Source organism: Electrona antarctica (assembly GCF_951216825.1).
Source record: "Electrona antarctica genome assembly, chromosome: 2".
NCBI classification, from domain to species: Eukaryota; Metazoa; Chordata; class Actinopteri; order Myctophiformes; family Myctophidae; genus Electrona; species Electrona antarctica.
In genome coordinates, this window is record NC_136807.1 from 49,858,589 (window position 1) to 49,877,869 (window position 19,281).

At 44.5% G+C, this 19,281-nt stretch overlaps 1 protein-coding gene across 1 annotated transcript in view; it reads right to left on the minus strand.

Annotated features, from left to right (window-relative positions):
• sema3h (sema domain, immunoglobulin domain (Ig), short basic domain, secreted, (semaphorin) 3H) overlaps positions 1-17,916 on the minus strand; it is an 85,660-nt gene extending 67,744 nt beyond the window's left edge. Inside the window, exon 1 of the mRNA XM_079516278.1 lies at positions 17,302-17,916. Coding sequence (XP_079372404.1) covers positions 17,302-17,404 — 103 coding nt within the window. The 5' untranslated portion in view covers positions 17,405-17,916. The remainder of the gene's footprint in view (positions 1-17,301) is intronic.
• Positions 17,917-19,281: the final 1,365 nt, after the last annotated feature.

Sequence of the window (19,281 nt, forward strand, 5' to 3'; positions counted from 1 at the left end):
GTCTGTTCCTCTCTCGGGGAGCCTCGGGGTACTCTAGCTGTCTGGTACTGGCGTTCCCAGGGGGAAGACTTAGTTGGCTGCGCTACAGGGGGAACACGGAAACCGGGGCACATTTCCTGTGGAAATGGGGTTATCACTTCACCAATTACTGTCGCAATTAGACTGGGAGGGTTGTGGATTCCTGGGAATGATTCATATATAGCACTAGAGAGGACACACACACACACACACACACACTGGTAGGCATTTGGTCTCACACACGACACGTGCATGTATGCACATGCACAGTTGCGCGCGCGCACACACACACACACATATATACTTCTATGAATGATATCCTCTCGCAAAACACGCACGCACGCGCGCACGGATGCACGCACGCACGCACACACAATTCCATCTAAACACACACTAGCATCTGGACTGTGTCTGAGGCCAGCCAGGCCCACGTGTACAGTTTGACCTCTGCCCTCCATGTGCCTATGATTAATCATCATCATCAGCCTGGGATACCAGCTACGTACTCACATTAAGATCTGCTCCTATTTTAGTCTAATTTAAACTGTTTCTTTAACCTTTATTTATCCAGGGAAAGGTTCACTGGGCAAGCTCCCTTTTTCCAGCCAAGACCTGTATCATCAGTGAGCTGGTTGGTCGAGACAACAGAGCCTACGCTGATAGATTAGAGAGCAACTGGTTTGATCAGTTGATTGGATAGTCATGGGAGGAGATGTCTGTTGATTGGATAGTCATGGGAGGAGATGTCTGTTGATTGGATAGTCATGGGATGTCTGTGTGCTCTGACATCTGATATACCACTATAACCCTGTATACTTCCTTGTACATCAAAAATCACACCCGTGTGAAGTGAGGGAGGTCTTGTCGTCGTACATCGTCCAATAAAAAAATGAATATACTTGTTCATGAATTCATTTGTCAACTTATGTTATTATTATCTTTTAACCATGATACAATGTTTAACTCATGTTGATTAGGTGATGTAATGGTGATATAAAACAAACACAAACATTAAACGCCATTAACAATAAAGAGACAATATGACGTAAATGGCACATAATATGACGTAAATTGTCCCTTCATTGTCAATGGCGTTTACAAAACAAACATTGAACTAAAGACAAACATTAACCCTGTTCATAGGAGGGGCTAGCGCCCCTCAAAAATGTAAGATGACAACTGAGCTATAGCACCCCTCAAAAATTTAAATAGCTCATCCACAAGCCCATAATGCAGGGCTGGGCAACTTTGACGATGGAGAGGGCCACTATATTTCCACACTCACTCCCTAGGGCCATATATCGTCGTCGCAAAAATAGCCGATCTACAAGCTCAAAACGCGTCGCGCTGCGACGCGTTTTGAGCTTGTAGATCGGCTATTTTTGCTATATTCGAATTGAAATCTTGCATTTTTTTTTGCTATTTTTGAATTGGAATCCTGAAAGTTAACATTTTTATGTAATTTCAAATGCCTTTAATTATACTTGTGTTGAGCATTGAGCTACTAATTTAGACTGAAGTAATTAAAGAGGGTCATGTTTGCATGTTGTGGAATTGTAAACAGTTGAAACCAATATTACATCAGTATTCTGACATTAACCTGAGGGCCGCATTAAGTGAAGGTGGGGGCCGCATGTGGCCCCCGGGCCGCCAGTTGCCCACCCCTGCCATAATGCATAGCATTGAAACGCGTCGTTGTGACTGTGAGTTTGCCTATTTTGGCCCGAATGTCTGCCTTTTTTCACAGAATGCTTGTCCATTATATCCCAGAATAGGGACGCTATATATGGGGTTCATGTGGATAATGGATGGTTGTCCTAAATTGTAATCTTTATAATTGTCCTATTACTATACTATTGCTGCGTCCCTTTCACACTGGCCTCCTATAGAGCGTCGCAGTCCCGCCCCCTACCATGGCCCAGGAAATGAATCCCAATGCATTTTCCTCATAGACATTTCAAAAAGTATTTATTTAAAGACGGTTACGCCGCGGACAAAGCCAACTCGAGTCGTGACAACTCATGACAACACAAACAATATTTTGGACCAAACAAATAATTACAAAGAAGAAAAACAACAAAAAAAGTGTTGTAACCTGCCGTTTTTTTTCTTCTTTCTAATTATTTGTTCGGCCCAAAAAATTGTGTTTGTTGTCACGATTTGTCACGACTCGAGTTGGCTTTGTCCGCGGCGTAAACGATTCCCAGCACCAGGCACTTCATTCAGGAATGGTGGATTCTCGAGCCACAATGGTTCCGCAGGCTCCACCTTGCCCACTGTGGTGCCGCAGGCTCCGCTTGTGGCTTGAATGGCCCTCCTATACTGTATATCAGCATAGTGAGCAGGCAAATAACTGCAAATGCTACTAGTATACAGTATACTGTAGATCAGTGGTTCTCAAACTTTTTCATGTCAAGGACCCCCAAATTGACACTAATTAGCCCCACGGACCCCCCATTTGAATATTGAGATATGCCAGGGAGTCGGGACCCCCATAAGAGAAGAGCATTACGGCTGTAGCAGTGATTCTCAACCCGTTTAATTTCAAGGACCCCCAGTTTGACATGCATTAGTCTACGGACCCCCCATTGAATGACATTTCTATCTCTGGGACCCCCAATTTATATTGTAAAATCAAAGTAAATTGAACTGAGAGTATACCCTAACAGGTCTGTTTGGTCCCAATTGTACACTCTCTGAGTTACAGACCCATAAGGGTCCATTTTCTTCCAAACTATCATTTAGCTGGGGACCCCCTGGAACTCCCTCAAGGACCCCTGGGGGGTCCCCGGACCCCACTTTGAGTTATTGACTCTCCATGATCCCACCATTTTCAAATGAAGAAAATGCGCCCCACAACTCTGGATTACATAAAGACACAGATGGCTAACCATGGTTATTATGGTCTGCCAATCCTACACATACAGAAGGAGTCCGAATGTGTACCAGCCTGAGCATGAGAGGAAGTGCCGTCACTGATTCCAGACGCTGATGTGGAAAGTGTATACCGGTAGTATTGCTATATTAGGCTCGCTATGTTCTTCCGATAATGGAAGACGTCTTGGTTTTTGGTTTCTCGTGCTGCATGTGAGTCACAACAAGAGGAAGACGAAACTTCCAACTACTGCATTTCCTCATTCCTCGTGCTATCGTCCATTCACTCTCGCTGTATAGGCTATATACATCCTCCCTCTCCCATTTGGCGATAACATCCCGGGTTACACTTACACACAGGAACAGGAAATATGACTTCAAGCCCTTTGCGGTACAGATGGGGATCTTTTCATAGCTGTCAAAACAAATTCTTGTGGTTTGCCCGTTTGTTTCGCAGCCATGAGAAGAAGAGAGCGGGACGAAGGAAGGGCCAAGAGATCAGATCCCTTTGGTGTCTATTTTAGCCCATTCTGGTCGGGAATGGTTGGTGTTTCGAGCGTTGCGTTATACTTTTAGCTATTGAAAAATAGCAGATCTACAAGCTCATAGCGCGGCACCGAGTGCCGCGCTACGAGCTTGTAGGTCTGCTATTTTTTGAAAAATCGTGAAAATGTGGCGCAGATCTTTGAATATATATTCTTTCAGAGCGAGCGAACGTTTTTTTAACTAAAATATTTGCTTCTGGGAGGTCCCTGGAACAACATATTTTCAGATGGGGGGGGGGGGGGGGGGTCGGCGGCCAAATACATATTTTGGGGGTCCTTGACATGAAAACGTTTGAGGACCACTGTCAGAAAACTGTCAGGATTTAGAAGACATTTGTAGAATCGTCCTCAGGTCTAATTGGGTTAAACAGTACTGTTCTGTTGTCTCACCATCAACCAGGCCGGACAGCCGATGGCCGGGCTATAGGAGCAGGAGATGTACGGTTATCCAGAACGGCCCCTCTGACCAATACGCCCATATATAGGCATAATGGAGGGAGGATATCCATGGTTGTCCAGAACCGCCGATCCGACCGATATGGGACCGGCCCGACTTCAAAGTCGTCCTGCGTATCGCAGGAGCCCAGAGTGTGATGCGCCGCGTGGTGGGGAGTAGGTTGGATCAGCGCATCTCCAAAAAAAATCACACCCGTGTGAAGTGAGGGGAGCTCTTATCACCGTACATCATCCAATACAAATTGTTATATACTTCCTCATTAATTAATTTGTCAAGCCCCGAGCTGAATTAAAACAGTTGCACTGTGTTTAGAAAAGTCCATTTGCTCGTCCACATCATGACGTTAAATTCTCCTTTCATTGTCAATGGCATTTAATGTTTGTGTTGCCACAAAAAGCTGGTTTGTTCAGACACATATGACGTAAATTCCTCCTTTCATTGTCAATAGCAAATGTGACAAGTGTTGTGGCGAAAAGCTGTATATAGGAGGGGCTAGCGCCCCTCAAATTCTAATTCATATACTGCACTGGGGCCAGACACATGCGCACCCTGCGTGGACACCAGGGGCTCCATTTTCGTCACCGCTAAACCCCTTAACTTCTTTGCCTTTTTTTTACTATTTTGCAAAACATTTTTCAATAGTTAAAATGGCCAGTCTACAAGCTCACAGCATGTCAATGTAGATTGGCTAGTTGAACTATTCAAAAATGTTTTTCAAAATAGTAAAAAAAAAGGCAAAGAAGTTTAGGGATAAGGGGTTTAGCGGTGACGAAAATGGAGCCCCAGGTGTCCATGCATCTCATCATTTAAAAAAGAAAATGCCTTCCACTAATTATAATAATAATCACTAGCTCCTAATCTAGAGGTAATGAGCAACAAGAATGGTTGTGGGACATTTCTAGAGTCTGTCTTTAATACTGTTGATCTCTTTTCCCTCCTGGTAACCACTAGCCACAAAGTCAAGTGTGTCTTTGTGGATTACATTCCCTTATGGATCTAAAGGGAAAGGAATGTAGAGAAACAGAGGTAATACTCGTGAAAAATAAAGCCTAAAAGCAACTTCAAGATAATGCCGTCGAAAATGGTACAAATATGTAGTATTTGCTATGCTTGCATTTTACATTCTAGCCTGTGTAGGGCTCTTACAGAGAGATGTATAATGAGCACAGATAAGCCTATAGAAACGTTGATTACCAACATACATTACGAGAAACCAGTAGAGAAAGGGTCAAGATCTCAGCGCTAAGACATCTCTGCATGAAATCTATTCTGTACATGAAATTACATAGTTAACCCATTTTGGGCGGGAACCCCTTTTGGTGTTTTAAACATTATGTTATAATTTGGCTATTGAAAAATAGCAGATCTACAAGCTCATAGCGCGTCTGCTATTTTTGAAAAATCGTTAAAATGTGCCTCAAATCTTTCAGAAAATTGTCATGATTTAGAAAACTTTTTTTTTTAATTTCGACGTCAGGCCTGAATGGGTTAAGTAGTACTGTAGTAGTCATTTAGTAATATTTCAATATTTCAATTAGAGACGTCCCGATACACTTTTTTCGTTCCCGATCCCGATACCACAATCTCCGTGTTAGCCGTTACCGGTACCGAATACCGATACCAGTGTTGTGATCTCGTGTTGTGTTTATAGCAAACTCCTCCTCACTCATATGTGCACTTTGCACTTTGGGCAACTCACAAAGCAAACTCCACATGCCCCAACATTTTATTTACCTGCCATAGTGTCAACCCCCAGTATCGGGACATTCCAATTTTTTTATTTTTTTTATGTTTTTTTGTGGCTTTCGCCTTTATTTTATATTTGTTATGGAGGGACAGACAGTAGGCTGACAGGAAATGGGGAGAGAGATGGGGAGAGATGGGGGGGGGGGGGGGGGGGGGGGACGACGACATGCAGTAAAGGCCGTCTGATCGGGAGTCGAACCCGCGGCACACTGCCAGACTTGGACTATACCGGCCAAGGTGCCTGGCTGGACCGCTGAGCCACGGTCCCACAGGCCGGGACATCTCCAATTTCAGTCATCACATGAAAGTGACTCCATGAATGAGAGCATTGCGCTTGTGTTCAACGAACAGACGTTGAAACTTGAATCCTGTGGTCTTTGGTTAATTACAGTGGTGGTGTCGTGTGGTTAAAGATATATGTGTGATGTTAGCAGCAGGAAGCCCAGGGAGGATCCATTCGCAGCTTGTCCGCTGTCGATAGGAGTGTTGTTACCAAGGCAGGGGATGCATTACGGAACCCTTCACACTGAAAATAGCAGATCTACAAGCTCACAACGCGTCGCGCTGGGACGCGTTGAGAGCTTGTAGATCAGCTATTTTCGGGGGGCGCAACCCAGCAATCTTTAGCTTAGTTGGAGATGCGGTGTAACGACGTGGATTTCTAAACAAATTCGGTTCCAGCGCAAAACGCTGCGTTCCAAGTTCAGGAGACTTCAGGAGGGGGGGAAAAAAAGGAATTCGCCCGAATGCTGCCTTCCTTCCGGCATGGCATGGAAAGGAGTGGCATTTTTGCATTTTTTTTCACCGTAGTAAATGCTGCATTCGTGGTCCGGAGAGGGCCGTCGGGTAAAAGGGCAGGGGCTGAAGCCCCCTTTGATGTCTATATGTGTGCACATCCCTGCTTGGTCTCATACCCCATAGAAACATAGCTTTTTCAGAAAACTGTCAGGATGTAGAAGACATTTTTAGAATCTGATCTCAGGTCAAAATGAGTTAACATTTGCCAGCACCCACTGAATGGATATCATGTTACTTGATAGCTTGGGTCCAGACTTCACTGCCAAAGCAGAATATCTCAAACAAGTTGAGAACCGACACCATGAGAGGCAGAATTTTGTTAGACGAATGTTGTCCAAATGTCTGGCTTTATGGACTAAATGGTATAGGTTGCTTCACAAAACGATTAACATGGGTCTCTGGAATATACTGAAGAAATTGGAAGCTCTTTTTGCTTTTTTTTTTCTTTTGCCTTTTTGACATTTTCCCCTGTATTTTTTTTTTTTTTTTTTAAAAGAAATTGGATGGTTATACGTCTTGTACACTGTCAATAAATAAATCTTAAAAAAAATGGGAGGTTCAAAGAATAGTTTTGTCTTTACATAACTTTTGGAGAATTTAATTAACACGGTTATCCAGAGTGACTTAAAACTATATGCTATAATAATAAACTGCAGTTTCCAGATTACCGATATTATAATTTGCAAGTTGTGAGGAGAACATGCAGGGGTCTTCAACTGGCCAGGTCTAGAATCTTTATTTTTATTTTTATTTTTTATTTGTTTTATAATATTTTTTTTATTTGGATAAAGCAGTACAGTATAGACAGCATTTATATTTATACATAGGATACAAGTGCAATTCCCAGGATTATTTTTTTCACCCATCCTCCCTCCCTCCCCCCTCATGCCCCCTCCAAGTGACTCCATCTCCAATGTCTCTGTATAATCCTCGCTTTCTTCAGATGGACAACATATGGCATCAAGTCAACACTTAACAGGGGCAACAGGGCAATATCACTTCAGAGTGTACATTTCAGGAGAAAAGGAAGAAAGAGTGGGCAGAAAAAGCAAAATACACACACAATAATAATACTGTAAATGGTCAAAAAACATTGTAAACCTGAGTTCCAGCAGTGGAACCCTTCCACTGCCCAACCGCCTAACTAGGGGATAACCTCCAGGTCTAGAATGTTATCATGATTAACACATTCTTCTGAAGATCCTTTAGCCTAAGGCATGGTGAACACAACACTGAACCGCCGTGAGTGGTCCAAAACATGACACATTTTACCTAATTAGCATAAACACAGCCTGCGAAAATCAGCTTTTCTTTTGAAAATAATATTTCCAGAGGAAATGACTGTCCTAAATGAGAATGCGTATACTGTCTAGTGTATACCGCGCGGTGTTAGCAAACAGTTGTCTTTTCGCTTTGAGGCGTGACAAGCAATGGTATACTGCCAACTTCATAGACAGCCTCCATTAAAATTAATGGGAGAGAATAGCCTATTTCTATGCAAAACAACCTGCTTTGGAGAACAGTGAATTACTAAGCAACGTCCCCATGCCCCCAGCCTGTGAAACACTCAACTGGCCTACATACATAATAGATACAGCTCTCATAGAATTCATGAATGATGAAAAATCTATTCCTTTTTTAAAAGTTTACACGATTTTAAAGACGTTCTCATTTATATGATGTGATATTGGGGGGAGAGAGACAAGGACGGAAGAGGGGGAGAGTGTCTGTCCCGAGCGTTACTCGGGCACGGTCCGACCGATTGACCTCAAACTTGTACATCATTATCCCATTCTGGACAGGAACCCCTTTTGGTGTTTTAAACATTATGCTATTGAAAAATAGCAGATCTACAAGCTCGTAGCGCGCCACCGAGTGGCGCGCTACGAGCTTGTAGGTCTGCTATTTTTGAAAAATCGTGAAAATATGGATTTAGAAGATTTTTTTTTAAATGTCGAGGTCAGGCCTAAATGGGTTATGCAAACCAGGGACCCACCCCCAAATTATTGATTTATTGACCATGGATAGTCAGCCAATGGCGTCGCTCACCAATTGCCGTGTTTCCTTGAGTGGCCAACCCCTATAGAGCGCCCCCTTTCATGACGACGCCAGGCCCAGGAAATGATTCCCAATGCATTTTTCCCATAGACATTTCTATTAGTATTTATTTAAAGACGGTTACGCTGCGGACAAAGCCAACTCGAGTCGTGACAACTCATGACCACAAACACAATATTTTGGACCAAACAAATAATTACAAAGAAGAAAAACAACAAAAAAAGTGTTGTAACCTTCCGTTTTTTTCTTCTTTCTAATTATTTGTTCGGTCCAAAAAATGGTGTTTGTTGTCCCTGGGTCGGGGATTAAAAGGGCACATAATGTGTTTTAATAAAGTATTCAATCAATCAATAAATAGCATACCATCTTTTCCAAGTGTCTGTTGTGTCTGTTTTCACAACTGAAAACAGACACTGAATTCCCACCGTTTGCATCATGTGACACAGACCTGAAAACAACAAGCCAAACGAACGACCAGGTGGTTTGCGTGTGCGTGTGCGTGTGCGCATGTGTCTGGTGTGTCTGGTGTGTCTGGCCCGCCAGTCATTTCACATGATTGGTCCCTTTGTGAGCCCCACCACCACTATACATTTCAACTATAATCCCTGCAGTAAAATGTCTCTTTTGTGTGTGGGGGGGCCGCAGACCCTAATCTCAATCTGCCATTTACCATCAGTGAAACCACTAAATCACCAATCACTGAATGGCCACCATCATAGACTCATTAGTACGTGATGCACGTGTGTGTGTGTGTGTGTGTGTGTGTGTGTGTGTGTGTGTGTGTGTGTGTGTGTGTGTGTGTGTGTGTGTGTGTGTGTGTGTGTGCGTGTCCAGTTCCAGACCAGAACTGCATGTGGGAGACATGAAGTTTGAGTGGATAACTGGGATAATTTAGTCATTAGGCTAGCTGGAGGAAGGAGAGGAGGGGATAAAGAGAGAAAGTGTGTGTGTGTGTGTGTGTGTGTGTGTGTGTGTGTGTGTGTGTGTGTGTGTGTGTGTGTGTGTGTGTGTGTGTGTGTGTGTGTGTGTGTGTGTGTGTGCGTGCGTGCGTGTTTGTATGTGTGTGCAGTCGTGCATGCGTGTGTTCATGAGAGAGAGAGAGAGAGAGAGAGAGAGAGAGAGGGAGAGTGAAACCGAATGAGACTGAAAAGACTGCTGCAGATGGAGACAGCGAGCAGGAGGTAATCAGGCATGTAGTGAAGTCTGTAGGAGGCGTTTTCTCAGACACATGGAGCTGTGTTGGACACTGTTTCACTTCACCGATCACACTCAATCAATCTCAAAGTGAACACACCTCTGTCTATACTCCACATCTCTCTCTCTCTCTCCCTTTCACTCTTCTCTCTCTCTACCACTCCCCCTCTCATGCTGTCACTCACAGACCTCTAACACCTTGTCCCTGCCTGTCTGTCCCCCCCCCCTCTCTCTATCTGTTTTTCTCCAAGTCTGTAACCCCCCCCCTTTGATGAATTGAATACATATAGGACCACAATGGAAACAAGCCATTAGGGCTTTTTGTGTTATCCTTTTATTAGCATCAGTGCTAAATCAATCACTCAGATCGTCTGTCTATGTGTCCGTCTGGTATGAAATGTGACGTTCTTCCTGGCATATTCAACATTATACCACAGGTCGTTTCGAGGAAGCAATCTGATTGGTTGAAACAGCCTTCTAGCCGTGGATCAAACGAGCACCACTCCACACCTAATCAGTCGGTGGCTAGGCTAGCTACTTTCTTGGGACATTTGTGGTCGTAGTGACTACATCTGTCATTAAAAAAATATGTTTTTTCAGCGATGTTCTTAGTTTTAACTAAGGGTAACTGATGTATAATTGCAATATTACACGAGAGGGTGTGGTTTAACGTGATTATTGCCACTTCAGTGATGCTTGCGGAACTCGACTACGTCTCGTTCCTGACCGCATCACTGTCGTGGCAATAATCACGTTAAACCACACCCACACCCTCGTGTAATATGCTTAAGCAAATTACAGAGGGTAGAACTATAGTTCACTAGACATTAAGCACTTAAACCCTCTAGTCTTAGTGAAACAGATCTAAATTGCAACTGTTCTTGGTAAGCTGGTTCACTCTACACACCAAATGAAAATCGGTTCCCTCTCTACACCAAATCTCTTCGGCAAAAATAGCAGATCTACAAGCTCACACCTCGCCAACGTTCCCACCAGAAGATTGGGTTGCTGCGGTTCAAGTTGTCAAATGAGCGTCATTCGCCAGCATCTCCAGGGCTGACGGTCTGAATGCAGCTTGAGTGCATCTGGGAAAAATGGAGAGATCTCAGGGGTGACCAGAAGGGAAGTGACCACAGAATACAGCTCCCACTGAGAGGCTGGGATCCCCCCAAGAGACACGCACACGCGCACGCACGCACGCACGCACGCACGCACGCACGCACGCACGCACGCACGCACGCACGCACGCACACAGTATAGAGCGTCGCAGTCCCCCCTACCAGGGCCCAGGAAATGATTCTCCGTTCATTTTCCTCATAGACATTTCAGAAAGTATTTATTTAAAGACGTTTACGCCGCGGACAAAGCCAACTCGAGTCATGACAACTCATGACAACAAACACAATTGTTTGGGCCGAACAAATAATTAGAAAGAAGAAAAAAACGGCAGGTTACAACACTTTTTTTGTTGTTTTTCTTCTTTGTAATTATTTGTTTGGTCCAAAATATTGTGTTTGTTGTCATGAGTTGTCACGACTCGAGTTGGCTTTGTCCGTGGCGTAACCGTCTTTAAATAAATACTTTTTGAAATGTCTATGGGAAAAATGCATTGGGAATCATTTCCTGGGCCTGGCGTCGTCATGAAAGGGGGCGGGACTTATAGAGCGTCGCGCTCTATATGGGAAGTTGTTTACAACGTAGTTTCAGGAGTGGAGACTACCCTCTGCTCATCACTGCCACTCCCTTAATCACCTCCCACCTTCACTCAGCGGCCACTCCCCATTCACAATCACCTGTATCCACTGCACCTGCCTCCTCTCACCACAGCCAATCACCCATATCCACTATACACCTGCCTCCTCTCACCACAGCCAATCACCTGTATCCACTACACCTGCCTCCTCTCACCACAGCCAATCACCTGTATCCACTACACCTGCCTCCTCTCACCACAGCCAATCACCTGTATATCCACTACACCTGCCTCCTCTCACCACAGCCAATCACCTGTATATCCACTACACCTGCCTCCTCTCACCACAGCCAATCACCCGTATATCCACTACACCTGCCTCCTCTCACCACAGCCAATCCCTGGTGCAATCACCACCGCATAAATACACCTGCAAGCAGAACGGGCAAGTACTGTAATCGGCTGCGTATGTCGGTCGTGTGTCGGTGTTGTCCGTCGGGCAATCAGGGATTTGCTGATGACGCAACTAAGGTAAGTTTGGTGATCGGCTGGGTATGTATGTATGTCGGGGTAAGAATGGTGGTCCCTTATAGTTTCTAAAAAACGTGTACGTCACCAAGAGGGGGGTGGCGTCTGAAGCCCCTCTCGTGGGCTTTAAATTCTAGCCCACATCACTCAGAATAGAGTGACGGTGGTATGTTTTTGTAAATATTGAGCTCGTTCTTGTCGACAACATAGTGAACCAACACCAGGATGGATAGAAAGTCTGGCCCAAATACATTACAAGGACAAGGAAAATGTTGTGAACAAACACGGCTGTGCTTAGATACTTTGTTGAACGTTATGTTTCTGCGCCCGTGCGCCGTACAGCCGAGATCCAAGCCAGTCTACGTCTTTTTTTGTAAACTCGTCAATCTGGGTTCCTTGGTGCCGTCTCCATGCTGGAAAGCTGAAAATCGAATTCCGTTTTCTGGCTCATTCCCTCGACGTGACCTGCTGTGGCACTTATTTACTGAGCAAGTCTGCACCATTGTGAGGTCAGTTTTAAAAAAGAACGTATACAAGCACCGGATGGTCGCTCAATGTAAACAAACCAGACAAGCCAACAAGTATGGCGGCCGCTACCACGTGACACATATGTTGACGCCCCCTCCGGGAGATTTTGGTACACACTATTGGCTGTTTCTGGTGACATAAATAAGTAACTAAGTGATGGAGCAGAGACGACCAACCGATCATCCCGAGTAGAGCATCGATGGCTGTCCGCTCCAGAGACTACTACACCCCCCACCCTGAGTCTCGCCCTAACCTTGGGTTCCTCACCCCGTTCCAACATTCATCTCATTATGTTTCAATAAACTGTTACACTTGAGTAGAGGTGTGGTCTCTTAGAGGTGTGGTCTCTTAGAGGTGTGGTCTCTTACTAGTGAAATAGTACAAGCAAATAGATGCATGGGGTCACAGAAACATGAACACACACACACACACACACACACACACACACACACACACACACACACACACACACACACACACACACACACACACACACACACACACACACACACACACACACACACACACACACACACACACACACACACACACACACACACACACGCAAACTATATACACTACAGACAGACACTTGCATGTACGCACACACACGCACACACATTGCTTTGTGTGCAGCGCTGCATGATTGTCAACTACACATCATCATCTGCAAACTCACACGCAGACATAGAGAAAATGCACTATACAGTCACAAGTACACACACACACACACACACAAAGTTTGTTCAAAGACATGGACACAGGTAAGACACACGCGCGCGCACACGCACACACATCCAATGACAGCCAAATAAACTCAGGAACACACACAGCTCTTTCAGTGGCTCTCTACATTCTGACTTAATTGGAGCCATATTCCAATTCCACCTGACAAAACTCTTCTGAGGGTTTCTCTCACACACACACACACACACACACACACACACACACACACACACACACACACGCACACACACACAGCAGAAGTTCCTTGAAACATATTCTCTCTCCCCTGTCTTCTCTCTCTGCCTGTCTCTTTCTCTCACTCTCTCCATCCTTCTCTTACACCCCCCCCCCCTCGGTCTCTCTTTGTACTTTCTAGGTCATGATTCTTCAGATCCAATCTTATCATTTTGTACTTGACAGAATGTCTGCGTTTGGCTTATGTAAGGGCGTGTAACAGATGCTTTCTCAATCTGCACCGTATGTGTGTGTGTGTGTGTGTGCGTGCGTGCGTGCGTGCGTGCGTGCGTGCGTGCGTGCGTGGTGAGTGCGTGCGTTAGGTTTAAGCAATTAATCGACTGTTCAACTAGTCGACTAGTACATCCACTATCGATCTTGTTGGTACTAGTTGACTAGTTGATAAGAAGAAGAAAAAGTTTTTTCGTTTTTGTAGGCCTCAAGATCAGCTAGAATGCTATATTATAGTCACCAATGTACACAGTTTTTAAATTTATAAATATTATTAAATAATGGGTAGTTAAACAACTAGGCAACTAGTAAAAATCACTAGAAGTGAAAGCCCTAGCGTGCGTGCGTGCGTGCGTGCGTGCGTGCGTGCATGCGTCTCTTTCTTTGATAAACATGATTAAAGAAGGAGAGAGGAACGTGGTGGAATGTGTCTTGGTGCAAACTAATGGAAAAAGTTCCTCCGAACAATCTTTTAATTTGAAGGTGATTCTCTGAAGACTCTGAATGTTGAGAGAGTGTAAATTCTGCCTTTGGATGTGCAAGATATTCCGCCTGCTTCTCTCTGTCATCATCATTCTCAACCAACATCCACATTCTTGTTATGTACAGTTCTATCAACACGGCAACACCACATTCTCACAACAACTCATATAATTTCCAGCTAGATTAGAAACTTCGGGGCTCGCTGCAAGGAAGATTGGCGGTTCGTTTTCCCGCACGACCTGGGAAACTGTTTTGGGTGGGAGGAGGAGTGTGAAGCCTGAAAAAAAAAGGCAATCTCTTGTTGATCGGCTATTTTTTGCCGTGGGACATTGGTTTAGTTTTTGGGGTCGGCGGTTCGATTTCTCGGACGCCCTGTGGAAGATGTGGGTGGGAGGAGTGAGAGAGTAATGCCCTCATCTCTCTCTCTCTCTCTCAGCCACTACACTAAGAGTGCTCTTGAGCAACGCTATGTGACCTTTTATTGTCCTGGAGGAGTCGCTCAATAGTAAACAATGAAGCAATGTGGTTGCACACTATAGCCACGTCCCTGTGGCCCACTGTAAAAGGGACGGTGGTTACTGGGCAGCTCCGAGTGCACCAAACAATAGGAGGACTGTGGTCGTACAGTTCACTCCCAGGTGTGAATGCAACGACTGTTTATGGATGTGAACCAGAGCGGAAACAGCAAAAAAAGAAACACACTGGATAAATAATGTGTGAAATCACTGAGGGAACAATTCTTATGCCAACACAGTACAATCCTCCATTCCCTTGACGGTTCACTCAGGAACCAGGATTTTTGCTGTGTATTTACAGCACACATTTCAAAAACGTATCAATTGGCTATACCCCAACAATACTGTACATTGTACATAGACAGTTTTTAGACAGAGAAGAATTTCAGATGATATCCTCTACAGAGTACGTTGGTGTCATCCACATTCACATACCTACAAATTACCTTGAATCTCAGAAAAGGGAAAAAAGCAAAGCAAAGTTCTTTGTTTACCCAGGGTATAGGTGGACTAAGCTCGAGATGCTTGTTTACAGCCAGGCCCTGCTCATAGAACATTTCATGGTTGGGGTTCAATGCCTTGCTCAAGGGCACTTCAGCGGTGGTAATTTTAACGTGTCGGTCCGGGGATTCAAACTGGCGACCTTCCGGTATCAAGTCCGCTCCGCAAACCGTTCGGCCACCGCTGCTACCGGGATTCTTTCATCCGATACTTTAACAAATATTATCCATCGATATTCCCTAAATTCCCATTTTTAAAACAGAGAAATGTCACTGTGTGAGAAACACAGCTGAGTTCACCTGCATCACTGTATCAAATACAATCACAATACTTAACCCATTTTGGGCGGGAACCCCTTTTGGTGTTAGCATTATGTTATGCTTTAGCTATTGAAAAATAGCAGATCTACAACCTCATAGCGCGCCACTCGGTGGCGCGCTACGAGCTTGTAGGTCTGCTATTTTTGAAAAATCGAAGAACCACTGACATAGACACATAGCTTTTTCAGAAAACTGTCAGGATGTAGAAGACATTTTTAGAATCTGATCTCAGGGTTAATAACGCAAATACAGCATTATGTGATTTGTTTTGGTCAGCAATCATGCCGCCCTCTGACCGGCTGTTAGAAGTCAAGCATGTCCAGTCAATTAATTTAATTGCATTTCATACACAGGGAGATAACGCAGCTATAGCTCGCCTCCCCATGGTATCTACATCTGTATTTCACAACTCCCACAATGCCTTCCACCATCAAAAGGCCTCCCGCCCGGCACATATCCCTGACAACTACTAAAATGTGTGGGAGAGACAAACTGGGCAGAAGAATCGCGTCACCACTATGGAGACCACATAGGGAGATGGAGAGAGAGAGAGACCACTATGGAGACCACATAGGGAGATGGAGAGAGAGAGAGGGGGGGGGGGGGGGGGGGGGGGATTCTTTAGCTACCAAATGTAACGTCCCGACTCCCGAGTTTAACTTTCATAGTGTGAGACGAGACCCAAAAAAAAGGCTTCTAAATCCTAACAGTTTTCTGAAAAACCTATGTTTCTGTGTCAGTGGTGCTTAACCTTTAACATGTCAAGGACCCCCAGAATTATCTGTATTTGGCCGCGGACACCCATCTGAAAATATGTTGTTCCAGGGACCCCCCCCTTCCCCCCCCCCTACCCAGAAGCAAAGATTTGAGTTGAAAACGTTTTCACTGAAAGAATATATATTCAATGATTTGCACCACATTTTCGCGATTTTCGAAAAATAGCAGACCTACAAGCTCGTAGCGTGGCACTCGGTGCCGCGCTATGAGCTTGTAGATCTGCTATTTTTCAATAGCTAAAGCATAACATAATGCTTAAAACACCAAATGTAACATCCTGAGTTTAACTTTTATAGTGTGAGACGAGACCACCTGACCGGATTCAGTAGACAGGGAGAGTTTTGAGTGTAACGATTTAACAAAAATGGACCGTTTGCGAGATTCAAGAGGATTAAGTCAAATGAACACTTGTGATTTGACTTAATGTGTACTGGTGATCAGAGAGAATGTTTAAGGAGAAAGAGGGGGAGAGGAACCGAACCTAATGAAACAGACACTGAGGAGAGAGAGAGAGAGAGAGAGAGAGAGAGAGAGAGAGAGAGAGAGAGAGAGAGAGATACATAACGGAGTGAAGCACCACAGAATACATTATTTTGTTTTAATTGTTCCAATTTTGCTGCTTTGGCAATATTAACGTATCTTTTCTCATGCTAATAAAGCCCTTTGAATTGAAATTGAATTGACAGAGAGAGAGAGAGAGAGAGAGAGAGAGAGAGAGAGAGAGAGAGAGAGAGAGAGAGAGAGAGAGCCAAGGAAGAGCCAAGGAAGACAAGACGGTCTAATTCAATACAGGTGATTACATAGGAATCTGTCAGAGAGAGAGACAGGCAGGCAGACAGACAGAAGAAAGCAGAGAGAGAGAGAGAAACAGAAGACAGGCAGAGACACAGAATGGATCATTGTTGATTGGATATATAAAAGATATCTATCAGGGTCCAAGAAGGAGAGGGTGTATAAACCTGAATGTGTGAGATACGTTAGAAAAAGAACAGAGAGAGAGAGAGAGAGAGAGAGAGAGAGAGACAAAACATTCATAAAAAAAACACAAACACAAACATTATGTGTCATCCCATACCTGAATGTGTTAACTGTAACCTGGGTTGAGCAGCTCTCCATGCCGTTGTTAAGGTGTCACCCAGGAGGGCTAGTAGGACCACTGCTGCCCTTAGCCTGTACATGCTCTTCGTTTGCACACAGACACACTGGAAACACACGTGCACTTAGATCAAACACGCATACACAAAAATCCCGAGTGAGCCTGAAGAGCCAAAGCGTTTGTAGAATTCCAACACACCCAAAAAAAGAAACGCTCTCTTGATCTCCAAGTGTCAAGTCCAAAAATCAATCAGCACAGGCCAACGTTGACTCCAAATACAAGCGCAGCACATGTGCTCTTAGTCCATGTGTTGATGTGTAGGAAACCCAGGATAGCGCGCGCACACACACACACATACACACACTATTTCAAGTTTCTAATCTGTGATCAACACAGATGGTAAGTAGTGCTGAATTTAAACGCAAACACACTGCCTGTATGTGTGTGTATGAGTCCATCTGCCCTGTGTGTGTGTGAGTGAGTTTGTGTGCGTGCGTGTGTGTGTGTGTGTGTGTGGGCTTGAAAGTGAACGTATTCCAAGTAAACAAGACACTACCCACTGCTGCTTACAAGCCTGACAGTTTAGACGCAGAAACTGCCTCCTCTCAGCTCCTCTGTGACTCTGTCTGTGGTGCTTCACTCCGTTATGTATTTCTGTCACTCTCTCTCCCTCCCTCTCTCCCTCCCTCCCTCTCTCTCTCTCTCTCCGTCTCTCCTCCCCTCTCATTTTCTCAGTCTCTCTCCCCATCAACTACACACTCTCTCCCCATCTAGATCTGTCTTGCTTTCTCTCTGCACTCTTTGGCTCTATAACTTCCCCTCTCTGTCAAACTGTTTCTCTATTTTATATTCTGTATGTTCCCTTCTCACCATTTCTCTCTTTTGTCATGCTGTCATTACACCTGCCCCACCCCCCCTGCCCCACACACACACATACAAACTCTCTCTCTCTCTCACACACACACACACACATGCGCACACGCACACACACACACACACACACACACACACACACACACACACACGCACTCACACATGTACGCACAAACCTGCTTCAAGTGGAAAGAAGACCGTGGAAATTCAGCTTTCATCTTTATTCCTTTATATTCCATTCATCCCCCCCTTCTCTTTCTCCCTCTCTCCATCTCTTCTTGGCCCCACCCTCCCTCCTCCTTCCTTCCTTCCTTCCTTCCTTCCTTCCTTCCTTCTCGTTCCCCTCAGCCCCACCATCCATTTTAAATGAGTCCACACACACACACACACACACACACACACACACACACACACACACACATACATACCAATGAGAGCAAAAGTACCTAAACAACTCAACGCTTCGATGATGAATACATTATTAACATAGAAATGAATAAATAAAAGTCTATAAATCTATAATCATTCATCACTTGGAACAGGCAGATGGCAGCACCCTGTTCTGCTCCATGACAAACTGGCGTGCGTGCGTGCGTGTGTGCGTGCGTGCGTGCGTGCGTGCGTGCGTGCGTGCGTGCATGCGTAAAACAGTACTCATATAGATTTACAGCCCTCCGTCATTGTGTGTATGTATGTATGTATGACACTATACCGGTATTTCAAATCATGTCCATCTCGGTTTTGGGCACAAAGCTCTGACATTGTGTAGTATAATGGTTTAACTCCTTTTGAGCGGGAACCCCTTTTGGTGTTAGCATTATGTTGTGCTTTAGCTATTTTTGAAAATTCGAAGAACGACTGACATAGAAACATAGCTTTTTCAGAAAACTGTCAGGATGTAGAAGACATTTTTAGAATCTGATCTCAGGTCAAAATGGTTTAACATTTTCATTATTATTGAGAACCACATCAACAGTGTAAACCCAGAGGAGCTGCTGGCACTGCGGGCTGTATTTCTCACACAAGCTCAAGTTCAATCACGGGCTAGAGGCGACAATTTATTCATTCTCCGGATAAATAATTAAT